General features: G+C 38.2%; 1 protein-coding gene across 3 annotated transcripts in view; it reads right to left on the reverse strand.

Moving 5' to 3' along the window:
- Positions 1-17,705, reverse strand: part of LOC139152188 (regulator of G-protein signaling 9-like) — a 159,506-nt gene that overhangs the window by 32,386 nt on the left and 109,415 nt on the right. For 2 of the 3 annotated variants that reach the window (XM_070725321.1, XM_070725320.1), the window contains 8 exons: positions 16,008-16,220; positions 15,169-15,233; positions 14,618-14,694; positions 6,919-7,000; positions 6,122-6,223; positions 5,649-5,710; positions 3,942-4,055; positions 875-1,078 (listed from right to left, as the gene is read on the reverse strand). In XM_070725321.1, coding sequence (XP_070581422.1) covers positions 875-1,078; positions 3,942-4,055; positions 5,649-5,710; positions 6,122-6,223; positions 6,919-7,000; positions 14,618-14,694; positions 15,169-15,233; positions 16,008-16,197 — 896 coding nt within the window. In that variant the 5' untranslated portion in view covers positions 16,198-16,220. The remainder of the gene's footprint in view (positions 1-874; positions 1,079-3,941; positions 4,056-5,648; positions 5,711-6,121; positions 6,224-6,918; positions 7,001-14,617; positions 14,695-15,168; positions 15,234-16,007; positions 16,221-17,705) is intronic. The other variant, XM_070725322.1, reaches the window with a different exon arrangement.

Genomic DNA, 17,705 nt, shown 5'->3' on the forward strand with positions numbered 1-17,705 from the left:
AGCGTTTGCAACGTCTACCATCCATACAAACGAAATGTTAAACACTGCAAGGAAAGCATCCATGCTTGGCCGGCCAGATGATCGATTTGAAGAGCAACACATTTTAGGTCAGACATATCTCGTTTTCCAGAGTAGCCAGGTTTATGCATAGAACAACACCGCTGTATAAAACCCTATGGTCAGAACCAATGATCGTAAATTTGCTAATACATACATGTTTAAAAGTTGATGTATTAATCACTTTATTTACGTCGTACAGGTTACACTCTCGTGCTGTATCAGTGTATGAGTAATTGTCGATGCGTGCAAATCGAGGGCCACTCTCTGAGAAATCCTACCGGTGCGCTAAGCTTTTATCATGATCGTTTCCACAGTCAAAATCACAGTCCTTAGCAATTTGTACAGTTGTTCAAGTCTGACATGTCAATAATTCATCACATAAGTTACGTAAACAATTTGAATCAAGCCAAACAGTTAGTTTGCTGTTGCCATTGTTGGGCCTGTTGCGTACATACAGGGACAACTTAGCAGTAGGCTTGGTAGGTTACAGGGCGCCCGATCTCTAGTATTCTCCTTTTCTTGACTTGATAGACTATTATAGTATTTTCTGCAGAAAATTCAGGGTTTTTACATGTGTGATGATGATGGCCCCTGATTTTCTAAAATGGCCCCCTTGGGACAGGAGTTGGGGCCCACAGTGGCCCCTTGTTTTTACATCCTAGAATGAACACTGGTGAACTGTACTTTTGTAACTTGGATTATGCCTTCAAGTCAAAAAATTGTTTTTGATAACGCTATATTGTATCAATTTAACAGGAATTTATAAACACAACATTACTCATTAAAATGAAATGCAAAAAAAGAAAAGACAGACCTGTAAATTGCTTGAACTTTATGCTGAATTTGGGATTGTGGAGAAAATTTTAATTCTTCACAAGATTGCCAAAAACGTATATTTTCTTGACTGTATTCCTTCCTCAGAAACATTTCAAATTCATGTCTTCCAGTTGCATCACAAAGTAACTCTTTTAAACTGATGGCCCATCTCTTGACTCGACGTTCTGTTGGAATGTCTACCCTGCAAAATACATGTAATTGATATTAGCACCAGACCTGATGGACATTAAATTTCATGCACTGAGTTCAGTCAGCTTGATGGATTAAAGCTAGCTAGCTGAATTTCATACACTGCGTTCAGATAGCTGCTAGCTGAATTTCACACACTGAGTTCAGATAGCTGGATGGATTAAAGCTAGCTGAATTTTACACACTGAGTTCAGATAGCTGGATGGATTAAAGCTAGCTGAATTTCACACACTGAGTCCAGATAGCTGGATGGATTAAAGCTAGCTGAATTTCATACACTGAGTCCAGATAGCTGGATGGATTAAAGCTAGCTGAATTTCACACACTGAGTTCAGATAGCTGGATGGATTAAAGCTAGCTGAATTTCATACACTGAGTTCAGATAGCTGGATGGATTAAAGCTAGCTGAATTTCACACACTGAGTTCAGATAGCTGGATGGATTAAAGCTAGCTGAATTTCATACACTGAGTTCAGTCAGCTGGATGGATTAAAGCTAGCTGAATTTCATACACTGAGTTCAGATAGCTGGATGGATTAAAGCTAGCTGAATTTCTACACTGAGTTCAGATAGCTGGATGGATTAAAGCTAGCTGAATTTCATACACTGAGTTCAGATAGCTGGATGGATTAAAGCTAGCTGAATTTCACACACTGAGTTCAGATAGCTGGATGGATTAAAGCTAGCTGAATTTCATACACTGAGTTCAGACAGCTGGATGGATTAAAGCTAGCTGAATTTCACACACTGAGTTCAGATAGCTGGATGGATTAAAGCTAGCTGAATTTCATACACTGAGTTCAGTCAGCTGGATGGATTAAAGCTAGCTGAATTTCACACACTGAGTTCAGATAGCTGGATGGATTAAAGCTAGCTGAATTTCATACACTGAGTTCAGATAGCTGGATGGATTAAAGCTAGCTGAATTTCATACACTGAGTTCAGATAGCTGGATGGATGGATTAAAGCTAGCTTAATTTCACACACTGAGTTCAGATAGCCGGATGGATTAAAGCTAGCTGAATTTCACACACTGAGTTCAGATAGCGGGATTGAATAAAGCTAGCTGAATTTCACACACTGAGTTCAGATAGCTGGATGGATAAAGCTAGCTGAATTTCATACACTGAGTTCAGTCAGCTGGATGGATTAAAGCTAGCTGAATTTCATACACTGAGTTCAGATAGCTGGATGGATTAAAGCCAGCTGAATTTCATACACTGAGTTCAGATAGCTGGATGGATTAAAGCTAGCTGAATTTCATACACTGAGTTCAGATAGCTGGATGGATTAAAGCTAGCTGAATTTCATACACTGAGTTCAGATAGCTGGATGGATTAAAGCCAGCTGAATTTCATACACTGAGTTCAGATAGCTGGATGGATTAAAGCTAGCTGAATTTCATACACTGAGTTCAGATAGCTGGATGGATTAAAGCTAGCTGAATTTCATACACTGAGTTCAGATAGCTGGATGGATTAAAGCTAGCTGAATTTCATACACTGAGTTCAGATAGCTGGATGGATTAAAGCTAGCTGAATTTCATACACTGAGTTCAGATAGCTGGATGGATTAAAGCTAGCTGAATTTCATACACTGAGTTCAGATAGCTGGATGGATTAAAGCTAGCTGAATTTCATACACTGAGTTCAGATAGATGGATGGATGGATTAAAGCTAGCTGAATTTCATACACTGAGTTCAGACAGCTGGATGGATTAAAGCTAGCTGAATTTCATACACTGAGTTCAGATAGCTGGATGGATTAAAGCTAGCTGAATTTCATACACTGAGTTCAGATAGCTGGATGGATTAAAGCTAGCTGAATTTCATACACTGAGTTCAGATAGCTGGATGGATTAAAGCTAGCTGAATTTCATACACTGAGTTCAGATAGCTGGATGGATTAAAGCTAGCTGAATTTCATACACTGAGTTCAGATAGCTGGATGGATTAAAGCTAGCTGAATTTCATACACTGAGTTCAGATAGCTTGATGGATTAAAGCTAGCTGAATTTCATACACTGAGTTCAGATAGCTGGATGGATTAAAGCTAGCTGAATTTCATACACTGAGTTCAGTCAGCTGGATGGATTAAAGCTAGCTGAATTTCATACACTGAGTTCAGTCAGCTGGATGGATTAAAGCTAGCTGAATTTCACACACTGAGTTCAGATAGCTGGATGGATTAAAGCTAGCTGAATTTCATACACTGAGTTCAGATAGCTGGATGGATTAAAGCTAGCTGAATTTCATACACTGAGTTCAGATAGCTGGATGGATTAAAGCTAGCTGAATTTCATACACTGAGTTCAGTTAGCTGGATGGATTAAAGCTAGCTGAATTTCATACACTGAGTTCAGATAGCTGGATGGATTAAAGCTAGCTGAATTTCATACACTGAGTTCAGATAGCTGGATGGATTAAAGCCAGCTGAATTTCATACACTGAGTTCAGATAGCTGAATGGATTAAAGATAGCTGAATTTCACACACTGAGTTCAGATAGCTGGATGGATTAAAGCTAGCTGAATTTCATACACTGAGTTCAGTCAGCTGGATGGATTAAAGGTTGCTGAACTTCACACACTGAAAGCTACATGAATATTGTATGCTAAGTTCAGTAAGCTGGATGTAAGGCCAGCTTAATTTCACACCGTGAGTACAGTCACTTGATGGATTATAAAGTTAGATGAATTTCACACACTGAGTTCAGTCACTGGATGAATTATAAAGTTAGATCAATTTCACACACTGAGTACAGTCAGCTTGACGAATACAGTATCTAGATACTGATTGACTTCCTGTATACATTCTCTGTGGCACTGAATGGCTGCCAGGTATGTACGGTACTTACAGGACAGTATTCAAAGTCCACATGGTAGTATCATCTGTCACCCATGGATTACTGGGCTGTGCTCCTGCTATGATTGGATCATGTTCAGCATACTGCTCACATCGATGTATAAGACTACAAAATAAATATTAATGAACTGTGTATATTAGCTATGAATGTTGATTTCATCACTTCAATCACAATTGACTTTTTTGACATTGAAGAAGATCCTTTAAAATATAACTACCACGGTCCATAAAAATGATAAAATCTTCATGCTCATGATGGATTTGCAGGGGACTTTACAATGCTTATCATATACCTACATTCACGTGCCTGTGTAAAGCTATGGACAAAGCGCCCTCAGATCCGTGCATTTTTTTTACGTATCACGCCCCGGCCCGGTGCCCTAATATGGGCAATCGCGTGCATTTCTGAAGTATTTCGATTTTTGTTACTACGCGCGTTGCTATCTGCAAACGTTCCATTCGTACACAAAGCCAGCGCGAGATTAGGAAAACGTCTGCTCACTCAGATCGTAGTTGCGCGTGGCGACAGTGGGGCCGTGCAGGTAACATCGGCTTTTACTTCTAAATTCTAGTGAAATCCTGTGTATACTAAGTGCGTGCCTGTTCAGTAAAAATTACCAGAAACTGACAACACGCTTTTGTCCTCCATACACCTCGATTTCAGCCTTGATCTCTATTGGTCACGTACAGTACGGATGTTGCTTTGCGCGTTCTAGAATTCTGCAGGTAAACAAATGACGTCATTATGTATGTCAATCCGCGACGGGAAGCGGTCATCGTATTTCTGAAAAACTTACACAAATGGCGATGAATCTTTGATATCGCACGCATTTTTATCTCCTAATAATGTTGAATATTATGTTAACTACATATTTACCATTTCATAAGGTATATGATAAAACCTTTACGGCCCTGATACGGCTTTTGCGGCCCTTGGTCGTACGGCGTACGGGCCCTCGCACGCTCGGGCCCTTCCGCGTACCTCCGCCGTACAACCTCGGGCCGCAAAAGCCGTATCAGGGCCGTAAAGATTATTATTATGCTGGTAGCAGATCAGAGTCATGAGGGGACCGGATGCTAAATAACTGGTTTTATCATGTGAAACAGGCTGAAGGCAAGAACAAGTGACATACTGAGGGTTCTCAACCGACAAACTGAAAGAAATGCATGATACTAAACGATACTAAATGTCTGGCTTTCCCATCCATATTAAATTGTGCATGTGATATGTAATTTTTTCCAAAGCTCAAACATGGTGGAGCTAACTTCTCAATACCACAATATTTTCCAATGATGTGTTAATACCATATTACACTACCGGTATGCTGGAATGCCATCATAAATATCTATCCAACAACCTAGTGGCCAATATAGCTGAACCCTTAATTTTGACTGAAAACACCGAAAAGAATCACTGGATAGCAATTGAGAATCAAAAGAGATAATGGCTAATTTTCTTTTACACAGTCAAATAGTGTGTCATCCCTTTCCGTGGGAAGAGTGAGTTACCTCCAGATATGCATTCTGTTATGTAATGTACTGGCAGTGCAGACTACTGATATTTTTGACGGATGACGATGGACAACAGATGCTTTAGACGACCATAGAAAACCATCTTTTTGATAAGCTCTGCATTGCTGACTGTCTTTCTGAATAATTCTATTAATCAGTCACAGAAGGGACAATCAAACAGACTTACTAATGAATTGCTTTGGATGCCTTTAACCTTGGTCTCTGCAGTGCTCGCTGCAAATATGCAATCTAAAGATTGGAAAGTATCAAATTTCAATGATCTTAAACAACAAACAAGGCAAAATAAAGTGTAACGGAGTTAACATTATCATTTTTGCATGTTGTCTGTCTCTGTTTTTATGGCTACCACAGGCAGACACTGTTTTCAAATGCATACTTGGTATGTATGGTGTGCATGTAATATGTAGTCCCCTGACTGACAACATGGGAGCATTACATGTGAAACACAGATTAGCTTGAATAAATACTACGTTGACAATGAGAAAATCGTTTGAGTCTTTCTTTTCTGAAATTTTATCTTTTTTTGTAGACTGGTAGAAGATAATGTGAATCTCTGCAGAACAATTTAAAATGTGAATTATAATTAAATGTAGAAAAAAACACAATTCAGCATGAATAACAGGATGTATGACATTATACCTGTTTCTTGTAATCTTCAACTGTTCTTCTCTTTTTCACATTAAATGAACCAGCCCTACAACTTCGCTTGATACCAACTTCCAAAGCCAGTACCTGTCCAGGCTATGAAAATACAAGTTTCAATCATTTTGCACTCACATTATGTACGGAATACATCATTTCTGTCTTCTTTCTAGAACATATTTTATTTTTTGACAAATGTCTGATTGCGTTTTAAAGACAGCCTGATGGCCATATGGGAATGAGCTTTGCTTTTTGCTAGCCTTGCTGTTACTGGTATCAGTTTGTGATTATTCTAAATAATGGTAATTATTTCTGATATGTAAACATAAAGATATGCTGACACATGCATAAAAATAACAAAGTGACAGTTGTACTGACATACCGTACATGTATGTCACGAAGAGAGCAAATTGCATCTCAAATATCATTTGATTATTATGATTGGCTGAGATTTAGTCACATAGTATACTGAAGAAAAGTGATAAAACAGGGTTGAGGTGACTCTTGCCCACTCAACAAGATGATCTTGACCACTGCGTATGTACCTGATGTACTGGCATATGAAATATAATTTCAGTTGAATTTTGGGAACAATTAAAGTGATGTATGACTAGCTATAAACAATGCCCTGTCGACTGGTATTCTAAGAAGTTATTTGAAAGCAATTTTAGGTATGGAGATTGGACGATGAGGCAATTCACAGTTGCGCCTCTCTGCAAGTGTGACTACGTTCAATACTGTGACTACTATTTCTGTGCATGGGTTCGGATACAAGTAAAAATATTCTGACTAACTGGAGGTCGATGAACTCTCCAAAAGGCTCTTTCTTGACTGTCCAGCACTATCCTGTCAGCTTTCTTCCGTTGTTTTGCAATTCTGTAATAATGTAAAAAAAATATTACTAAGTTCCTGTGTTTTAAACTGTGTCTCTGTTTTAACGCTTGATCAAATATATCAAACAAAATTGAACCTTTAAACAGAAAACAATGCATATAATCGTGCAATGCTTTCTGCATAAAATATATGTTTCATATCATTTCCGTGTGATTTATCACTCCAGGTCATTTCCAAAATTGGCAACTCATTATGATAATGTATTCCGACTATAAGCAAATCATCGACCAGATTACATGATTAATAAAGTAGAGGTCACGCAAGGGTCACAAATCACCGGCCAAGAGTGATCAGCAGTTTTCGGCCATTTATTAAGCCTCTGTCTTGTGGAGTTTGACAAATTTTGACTGTCATCATGATCCATGTGTTCTGCAGAAGATCATGGCCACCACCGACTCCTTTTTAAGTTGAAAAAATAGTCAAGATATTTATGATTCATTTCTGCCACAAGTTTATTGATTTCTCTCAAGAACCGAGAATCATTTTGTAGATGTCCGCCATCTCTATTAGAAATACCGTTTTCAAGATTATTTGTGTAGGTAAGTGTATGGCATTTTGCTGGAAGTAAGAGCGATGTCAGAGCTAGTTGTGGTTGTTTGAGGCAGACTAAAAATGGTACGTGATTTTGAAAATGTGTGTTGATAGAATGGCCACACAACTGTTCAAGATTATGACAGAATACGGCGTGATTATTTGTTTTTTCATAAACGACATCCATATTCCCATGATATGTGCAATGCCAAGTGTTTCGGGAAAACCCCTCTTTCACAACTGACAGTATTTTTGACACGGATCTACGACATACACAAAAAAGTTATGTGAGTGGTGCAGCGGAGGAGTTTATAACAAGACAGAGTTCAACACGCTATGGCATATGTAACCATGGACACATGTAGAGGTTGCCAGGAAATACAACAAATTTTACTGATGGCGCACTGGCTGCTGATTGGCTAATGAGAGGTAAAACATATTATGGTATAGCGTCGCCAATTTTGGAAATGACCCAGACTCTTTATGGTCATACTTGGAAGAGGAACATTCAAAGTTCACCACATTGAGACAACTTTATATCAATGTTTCTACTTTCAGGATAAATGACCAAAAGTGATTATGTATCAGATTTTAATTGATGTGTCTGTTTGGTCACAGAAGTAACAACAATAATGGCAATAAAACTGCTCAACTTAGAATGCGTATTGGTGTTAACGGAAATACGTCGATCATTTTCAACTTCTTAACATGTCCCATGAAATGGAAAGACTTATAAATTTGTATGTTATGAGGGTCATAAATGACCCATGTTTTTGAAAAGCTGGATGCAACACTGTTCATGGCGCTGTTGAAAGAAGGCAGTTGGATATAGACCAAATCTATAGCCCAAAGGCTGACCGATTGATTGACAAGTATAATACGCAACAGACATAAAGGATTGACAAAAGCCTTGCAGATGAACATCAATTGAATACCAAACTTCAAAGTCTATATTGAACGATTTGATCTGAAGGATTTAAAAAGAAACTTAAAAAGAGAGCTATTTGACTGGTTGGCAATGCTTTGTACAGCTAATATTGTTGTGATATTTGTTGGCATCCCCATAAACCAAATATACTAAATTTGAAAGCTATCAGACGACCAGTTATTGAAAAAAACCAATTAGTTAACTAATCAAAGTAATACATAAGTAGACACCATGTGCAAAAGGAAGTACATTAGGAACATGGTACAGCAGCAAAAATAACCAATGTATATCCACAATATAATATCAATGGTCAGTCAATTGAAAGGCTTGCCTATCGCTCTCGTTTCAATTCCTTGGTAACACCTGTACACTTAATTTAAGTTGAACCGAGGTATGTAAGGGTGCCTGAAATCGACAAGTGCGGGGCCGAAGTGAGGGCCAGCACAATCAAAGTGCGAGCGATTGTGAGAGCTTGAAGTGAGGGGCGCCATGAACCAATCGAATTCGGGCTCGGGCATACGAAAAATGAGAGTCAAAGTCGTTAGCAACGTTGAATAAAAACTTATTATCTCCAGTACACAGACGCGGCGCGGCATAGCTCTGTGAACCGTTGAACGGCGCGGCGGCGCTGAGCGCTGAACGAGTGTACACGATGACCTGTGTACAGATCAGGACCCGTTACATCACTTCCGTCTTTTTCGTTAACCTTTTCATGTTTTTTGTCATTGCATTTCAAATATCACAGATATCCTTTTTATTATTAATATATGCTACTCAAGCAAGCGATACTTCTTCTGGTACCATTGTACGACTAGCGCAACTGATAAATGTGACTTCAGTCAAACCAGTTCACGACCTAGGCACTCAAGAACTCTGATGCTGTTTATCCGACATGGCGTCGTATGCGGTGTTTTTGCCAGCGAATTTTCGAAGAAAGAAGAAACATTTTTGAAGAAATTTTAGAGTGGCTTGTTCACCAGATAAAGTAAGATCATGGGAAAATGTATTTTTGTAGACTTGTCTGGTTCTCTATGATTGATTTTTTGAAGATAAAAAAGATTCAATAGAAAACTCTGAGAAATCAGACAACAGCAAATGACAAGTTCTGTTTACGTTTGTACTTACAGTATGCTTTTTATTTTCTCTGTACACAAATTTTGATAATCATTTCAAAAGATCAATTACATCAGAATATCAGGGGTCATAAATGCTTGTAACCTTTACATTTTGTTAACAATGATGGATATTCTACCTCAATAAAGTATGCCATTTTGGTCAACGAGCCCTTGAATATTGTTCACTGAATCAATCTCACGGACAGTTATATTGTCACAGAAATCATAGCTATAATCTCTGTGTAGTCAGCGATTGACTAGTCATTAGCTAGAAATTTGACCGTCTCCTTTCTTTCACACTATATAATCGGAAAGCTCTGCGATATTGCATCTCATTCATAGGTTGTTTGTCTGTAGCGGAAATGATTCTGCTGTTTCCGGCTCTGAAACTCTTTACCGAAATTTGACTTATTTTATAACAAGAGTAGAACAAAGCAAAAGTGTTGAAGTTACTCTTCAGATGTTTGATTCGCAAGTTTGCTAAAGTTAGATTATACCGTTACTTACAGAAAATGGTCGCCGTAGTCTTCTGTTCAAAAATATGTTCTTCAACACCACGTTTCTTATGATCAGTGATGTCACATTTTATTATTTTTATAATTATAGATAAATGCACCACGGTGTTAATTTCCGATTTATTTAACGATTTCAAACCGTGAATATTTTTTCTGGTCGAATTGAGAGGGTTTGTAGTAGTTCTGTAGACGAAACGATCGGAGATAGCAGAGTATCTTGGCAATGGCACGACGTCTACGCTATCGTGAAGCTGCAATAATTGTACAGTTGCAGCCCGGGCCCGGGCCCTGGGTAAGCCTAATTCGGAACTTAATAACGTCATGCAGCGGCGTCGTGGATTGACTGTACCTTTGTCATTACTGTTGTAGTACGTGTGCTTGTTATTGCTACAATCATCGCGGGCTTCATGAAACGTTGTTTCTCAGTGTACTGGCCTCGCCGTTATATTCAGTCACGTATAATCTGTTGTTTGCATGTCAACAAATTGGCCTGTTTACAACCTCCTGTGCACACTAATGTAAACCGTAATTTACACAGACATAAACATTCGATCCCGCCCGTGAATGTCAAAGGTGAACGGGGTTGACTTGATCCCGGGTATCAAGTCCCTGGCCTTTAAGGCAACGACTGGATGATTAGAACAAGCGATCTATCAGCGAGCAACACATCGCGACCGAATCACTTGCTGAAAAACGAATATGCATGCATCGTGTATTAGCTTTGAAATAAACTTTAACTCTGTGACAGGCATGTATTAAAGATGCCAAAGAAATTTTGTGCATTTACGTTTATAACAACTTAAAGACTTAGTCGATCGTAAGAAAGGTGGTGTTGAAAACATATTGCAACTGAACGCAGTGGCTACTATTTCCCAGTAAAATACGTAACTTTCACAAATTGGCTCTCTCTCTCTCTCTCTCTCTCTCTCTCTCTCTCTCTCTCTCTCTCTCTCTCGTGTCAATATCGGGCGTGGTCTCTCAGCGTACCATCATTCTAATTTGTGTTAGATGGAAATGATCGTTGCAGTTTAGTCTTGAAATTGGCCAAACGTCATAACTAGACACTTGTCATGGTCTGGAGCAAGTTATCAGCTTGTATAAAAGTCGAAAGTTTTTGCTTCCGAAGGGGCGCACGCGTAAAATACTGAACGTGTAACTAAAACTTACCGTTGATAAATTTCTGACTTTCAAAATTGAGCCAGTTATACAGTCAACAATGCTGCCGACCTCAAAGACTCAGCGTATTTTTTCAACCTTTAATACCAATGCAGCAATGGCGAGAGTATGAGTCTAATAATATTCCATCATGGTATTTGGCTTGAATGTGCCATCGACCCGATGAACACGTTAAAATTCGGTCACCTGAACCCTAATGCTACTAGCAATGCAGCTAGACAGTATATTAGGCCAAAGTAATTAAATTCTTTGTTTTGCGTCCACTCAAAATGGGAAAAGGTACGCGTCTGAGCGGCTGAAAAACACACACAAGAAATTTAATACCATGCAGTTTGATTGCAGCAAATAAAAAATTGTGACAAAATTTTTAGTTCAGAAAAGCTAAGCGGGTATGTCCTAGAATTTCCTATTCAAATACACTGTGTGTGTTTTTCATGAAAACCTTAAAAACCTAAGCGGGTGGGGACGCAAAACAAAGAATTTAATTAATCTAGACTGGACATTGTACGTTATGGTAACCATGGACACCAGCAACCTTCTTTCCGAGAAGACCATGCGATGTGCTGCATGCTGCTCATCGTCTGCTTGCACGGGTCGTAACAGTTCGACTAGTCTCCCATTTCGGGGAGCATCAGGCTGACTGGACAAGAGACATAGGTCAGCGTAAATGCACGTTGCAAAATGTAATGATTTGAATTGTGTTTACGTCTAGCCAAAAAAAAGTCAAATTATCTACCAATCACAAGATTGTACGGTAAATGATGATACATTCGCCATTATCTCTTTATACTAAAATACTGTATGTAAACAAAAACGAGGGTCGTGGTTATGGGTTCAAAGACTAACATGAGGAGACACCTCGGTCGTCATGGAATTTTTTTTTTAAATTCTGCAACTTAACATGAAGATGGTTACTTTGCATACCAGCAGACGGGAGTAAGGCAGAGATTTCTCAGATTCAGTTCTTTTGTCTTGTTCTGAGAAAACATAGACTAATTTTCTAGGGCCTACGGTTAATACATTAAGTGTCACCAGTGTGATGTCGAACGAATCGAGAAGTATTATACGATCAACTTCAAAGTTTACTGCAATTGTTTCTCAAAAATACGGTTTTGAAAGTAGACACGCGGGAGAAAGGCACCGTAACAGATCGATGTCTTATAATGATTTTCATGAAATTCTTTTCACAAACTTTGGACTAAATATTCTATCTCTTTGTTATTTTCAAGCAGACACAGTTATTACGCCACTGTACGGCAGCACTTTCATATCCCGGCATCATACTGCTTACAAGACTGCTTTCCCTTGCCAATGTAAACTTGGCTCGGAATAACCATTATTTATTCAAATTCCCTAAATAATGCTCTCTGCTTTAGGTATTTTAATTGTTGCTTCTTGAACATGCAATGAACAAGAAAAACTGTGCAGGTGGACAATCCACGCTGCATTAGCTTACTTCTACGTTGCAGGAGTTCGCTTCTCAGGTGCGAAATTCCCGCGCGCGACTAATTTCAATACAAGCTATCAGGTATATTTGGGCATAATGAATATTTACGAGGTTACTTTTACGGCATTTGAAGCCAAATGATAAACGTCAGCCAAGGATGAACGCCTGCCAATAACTCAGCTGCCGAGAAAAGCGGCCAGCCTACTCTGGGCCATGCATTATCGTGACTTTTGTATCTATCTTGTATTATAATACTTGCAAAGCGGACAGATTTTATATTTGCATATTTGTGAAAGAAAAATGACGTCATTTACGCTCATCATCGAGTCAGACGTAGCTGTATTTACAGTGTTACTATAGATATTGTTGCGCACACTATGACTTATTATCTTTCTTTCCTTTGGTTAACCCTTTCACCACCATGGTTCCACCCAAACCCATTGTTATCAATGGTGATCTTGGACCTGTATACAGGGAACTTGGGGTGAAGGGTTAAATCTGGTCTATTTCATTACCGGATCAGATCCTGATTTGATCTTACACCTACTATATCAATTCTATCAATAAGCTCTTTGGTTTTGTTGACGTTCATACCGGATGAATTGAGCACAACATTCATCGTCGCCTGTCGCAATTTTTGTGACGTCGTGCCTTTCATTTAACGTGGCTTAGCTTGACCGAGGCTGTGCTAGACCATAGACGTCCATGGCTAGACTTGCTAAACTTTGTAAGCATATTAATGTTGTAACAATAAGATAATAATTTTTCGAAAAAGAATGAGCTCAGTAGAGTACTCGTATGCATGAGTCGAGAGACACTTGAAATTTGAACGACTTGATCAGTCCTGTGTCACAGTATCATGGTATTTATTTCGATAATCGCCCGGTGGGCTTGTCTCAAGTTTAAAAGCTTTACATGAAAGTGTTTTCGGTCCGTTTCTAGGTCCCTTGACAGTGAATAACCTAATCATGGTGATGACTCGTGTTTCAAACATTTCTGCCTGTCGCACATAGCGTTCGATTTCAGTTTGAAAAGCACTTTGAATGTGCGATCCCAGCCCGACCAGTCAGTCGCCGATTTTTAAAATCAGCCAGACATTATATTCTTAAAGAAACTCAGGGATGTAAAGATTACGGTGATTGACAATTTTTTTCCGAAAGGGACGTCATGTACTTTAATAGCCGTTCGCTCATATCGTGAAGCTTCAATCGATGCTTAGCTCCATGCATTGCTCATACACAGGGCTGCGCCGTTTACACTTTAGTGGAGATCGTATCGCGCTTTTAGAAGTGACTTTGATCACACGTCTTCATTCGATCAGGGTGAATTTAGTACTGATTTTCGCAAGTCTCAACCCTCAAATACGCTCGCACTTCGATTGTGAGAGCCCTCACTTCAAGCCCTCACATTCGCTCGCACTTTGATTGTGCTGGCCCTCACTTTGGCCCCGCACTTGTCGATTTCCGGCACCCTTTCATACCTGTTGAACCTGGTAAGACGGGTTTGAGAAACCATATCCATTGACAGATGGATTGACAGAAAAATGCATTGACTTACAGACACACTGACAGACAGACAGTATGATGAGTGGTATGACATCAGCTCCAATGTGTAAACACAGGAGCTATCAATCTGATTCATTGAATTTCTCATGATACATGGATATATTGCAATTTGCAGATTAATACTTGAACTTATAATGTACTATTATGCAAAGCCATAGTTCTATTAGTTCTACAGATAAATTCCTTTTTACTGACTTAGGTACGAAGAGTTGGACAATCAGAAAACTGCATATAAAAATCTGCTTGAATCACATTTCCGTATCCACATGCATTTATTATTGAAAGCTACATAGTATGGGCATGATCAGAAATCCAACTTTACCTGATTTGTTCTTCTGCCTGCATAAACACAAACTCCCATTTATGACACAGCATGCGCTGAAGTTTTGAAAAGGCATTCTGATTAAAAAAGATGAAAAATGGTTAGTGTGATTTGGAGATGAAAAATGGCAGTACAAAAAATACTAAGTTCACTGACACGATCATCAACACCAATATGTCACAATATCATGCAATCTGATGGTCATGGTAAGTGTTGATTGTCACGCACTAGTGGTAAAGTTTAAAACAGTAGCATGCAGTGTTTATATGTTGTGCTGAGGGGTTTGGTGTAACTTACACTAATCACATAACATGACTGGTAAGGCTTGGTAAGTGATGTCAAAGCTATTTATAGTAAGACTTAACAGAAATGTAAAACAGTACTTGAGGCTAAATAGCCAGCTATGTTGTGATTACTTGAGAATTAATTTTGTATCATAAAGTGTTTCCTATCTCATTCTAGACTTGTGATAATATCTGAAGGTGCATGCCTGCTATGGAAATATTAAATGAAATAGTTTCATGCATGAACACTTCAAAGAAGAAGCTTACAGATTCATATTCGTCCAAACCATGTCTTTGTTTATTTCGCATTGTCCGCTTAGCAAGATATATGGCTGAGAATGTTATGGAAATAGAAATACAAACAAATGTCAATCTCAAGAATTGGTCAACAACAGTTTTCATGCAAATCCATCTACAGCATCTTTTTACTTTAACCCTTTGAGCGTCAAAGTCTATTTTTGTCCCCTTTATAAAATATGCCCCAGTCAATTTTTCTTAGATTTTTGCCAAAATTTTGAGAAAACACTGTTACAGTAGCAAATGAAAGGTGATGTCCATTTGTCCAAAATTATCAAAAAATCAGAGAAAAATTCTTAAAAATTGGTAAAATTTGATGGGAGAAAACTACCACAGCGCTCAAAGGATTAAATTGTGAGAATCATAAAGCCAGTCTTGAAGTCTGCAGGAAATGAACAATAGAGGCTACCTCAATTAGTACTTTCCACCTTTAATACCAGTATCTTGCCAAATTGTGAAAGCTTATTAAATATGCAAAGTATAAATTAGCTGATGCGAAAATGTTAAATGTTGTTTACTACCATTATGCAATTTTATCCTCAATGTCCATGGCACTTTCATCAACTTTGGACAACTGTCCATAGCACTTTAATCAACTTTGGACAACTGTCCATAGCACTTTCATCAACTTTGGACAACTTCCCTCCAGTTATCAATTACTTTGAAAAGCTCATTACATACCCAAATTACCAATCAGCTGAAATAGCAACTTTCATCAGCTTTCATCAAGTCCTTTCACTTCGATGTGCCTAATATGGAATGTTCATTAAAAATGTAGCACAACATATTTGAAACTGAACTGGACATACCATAATCAGCATTATCTGGCTTCCAATTTTGAGATGGCCAAAAGTAAGGACTTTGAAACCTGTAGAGTGTGCTGTCATCTTTAACCACTAAATTTCTGATGTCTTGAATCGGGAAAATATAACCATATTGACAGAAGAGATTGGATAAGTGTAGAGCCTCAATGGAGTCTTGAATGTCTAAATTTTCCATCAACCACTCTATAAGGTCATAACCTGCAATGAAAGCAAACAAATACAATGACAGCATTATGGTGGCCTATCATTTAAAAAAACAATGATATCTATAGTTTCATTAATTCATCACAATCAAAGGATTAACATCACGATTTCCATATGACAATTGAGAGCCAGGAGACATGAAAAATCATAAACTGAAACCTGCACCATTATGTCAGATGATATTTGTAAAATGAATCAGCATACATGCACCTGTACATTATTACAGTATCTTGTCTGTGTGTCAACTTTGAATGAAATTTAGGTCTGAGACACAGCAGCTGATGGACACTTGCACAGTTCCTTAGTCTGGACATTCTGCATTAACACTTTGAGTGCTGTAATTTTTCCCAACAAAATTTTGATGCAACATTTTACCAATTTTTATGAATTTTTCTGTAAATTTTTTTTTGATAATTTTGGACCAAACAGACATTACATTTCATTGGGTACAGTACTTGATAAAAATTTTGCAAAACCTGAAAAAATTGACTACGGTATGTTTTATGTAGGCAACAAGAAATTGACTTTAGCACTCAAAGGGTTAAGGACTTCAAATAATTTTTTCAATGAGGCATATACCATTGGACAGCTGAAGTAGTACACAGAGTACTGTTGACTGTTGACATTGATGAGTACTGATGAGATATTGGCCTTAATACAAGTACAATCATTGATCATCTTGTAAATGGGCCAAGCTGATAAAATTTGAACTTCTAATTGTGGGAAAACAAAATTAGTAACATTTGTGAGTTTACAATCAGCATCTTACAATAAAAATTGAATTAGTGATAGACCAATGTTCTTGCAGAGGTAATATTCAACCAAACACAGACTGATTTTGGTCAGGGAATGACCAGGGGGGGGGGTGGACCATTTGATATCCTTTGTAACGCACTCTCAGACTGTTGTTTTTTGCGTTTCTGCTTATACTCTCCAAGTTGACGCAGATAGATACACATAATACTCGTGCTGAAAGAATTTGTCTTTATTGTAATACAAACAGAATTTAAGATAAATTTGACTATTGCTTGATATGTCCATTTTATACAGACTTGAGAGCTAAGTATTTATCAAGGCATTTCTATACTCCTCCTTCCACAGTTAAATTTATATTAACACACCTCATCTGCAGTCTGTGTTAGGATGCGTTCTTTTGTGCTGATCCACGTAAATGACAGCATCAGGCATCGATTGTTTTAACAGTTATGCTCAACGGAAAGTAGACGATGAGATTAAATGATACCTTACTCAATTACCAATTTACATCAGACACTTTATTTCTAAAACTACACTAGTACCTCACAATATTGCTTGCGAGCGGCAAGTTCTCAAAGACAAGAATAACAAATACCAGACCTAAATGATTCCTTAACATAACAGTCGCTTGCCTGCTTCTCTGCCGACATGAGTGCCTTATCTCTTTCCACTGGTTTATTGCCGTAATCTTATACCACAATACTAATTACACAGCGACAAAAA

This window comes from Ptychodera flava, chromosome 15 (assembly GCF_041260155.1).
Source record: "Ptychodera flava strain L36383 chromosome 15, AS_Pfla_20210202, whole genome shotgun sequence".
NCBI lineage: Eukaryota > Metazoa > Hemichordata > Enteropneusta > Ptychoderidae > Ptychodera > Ptychodera flava.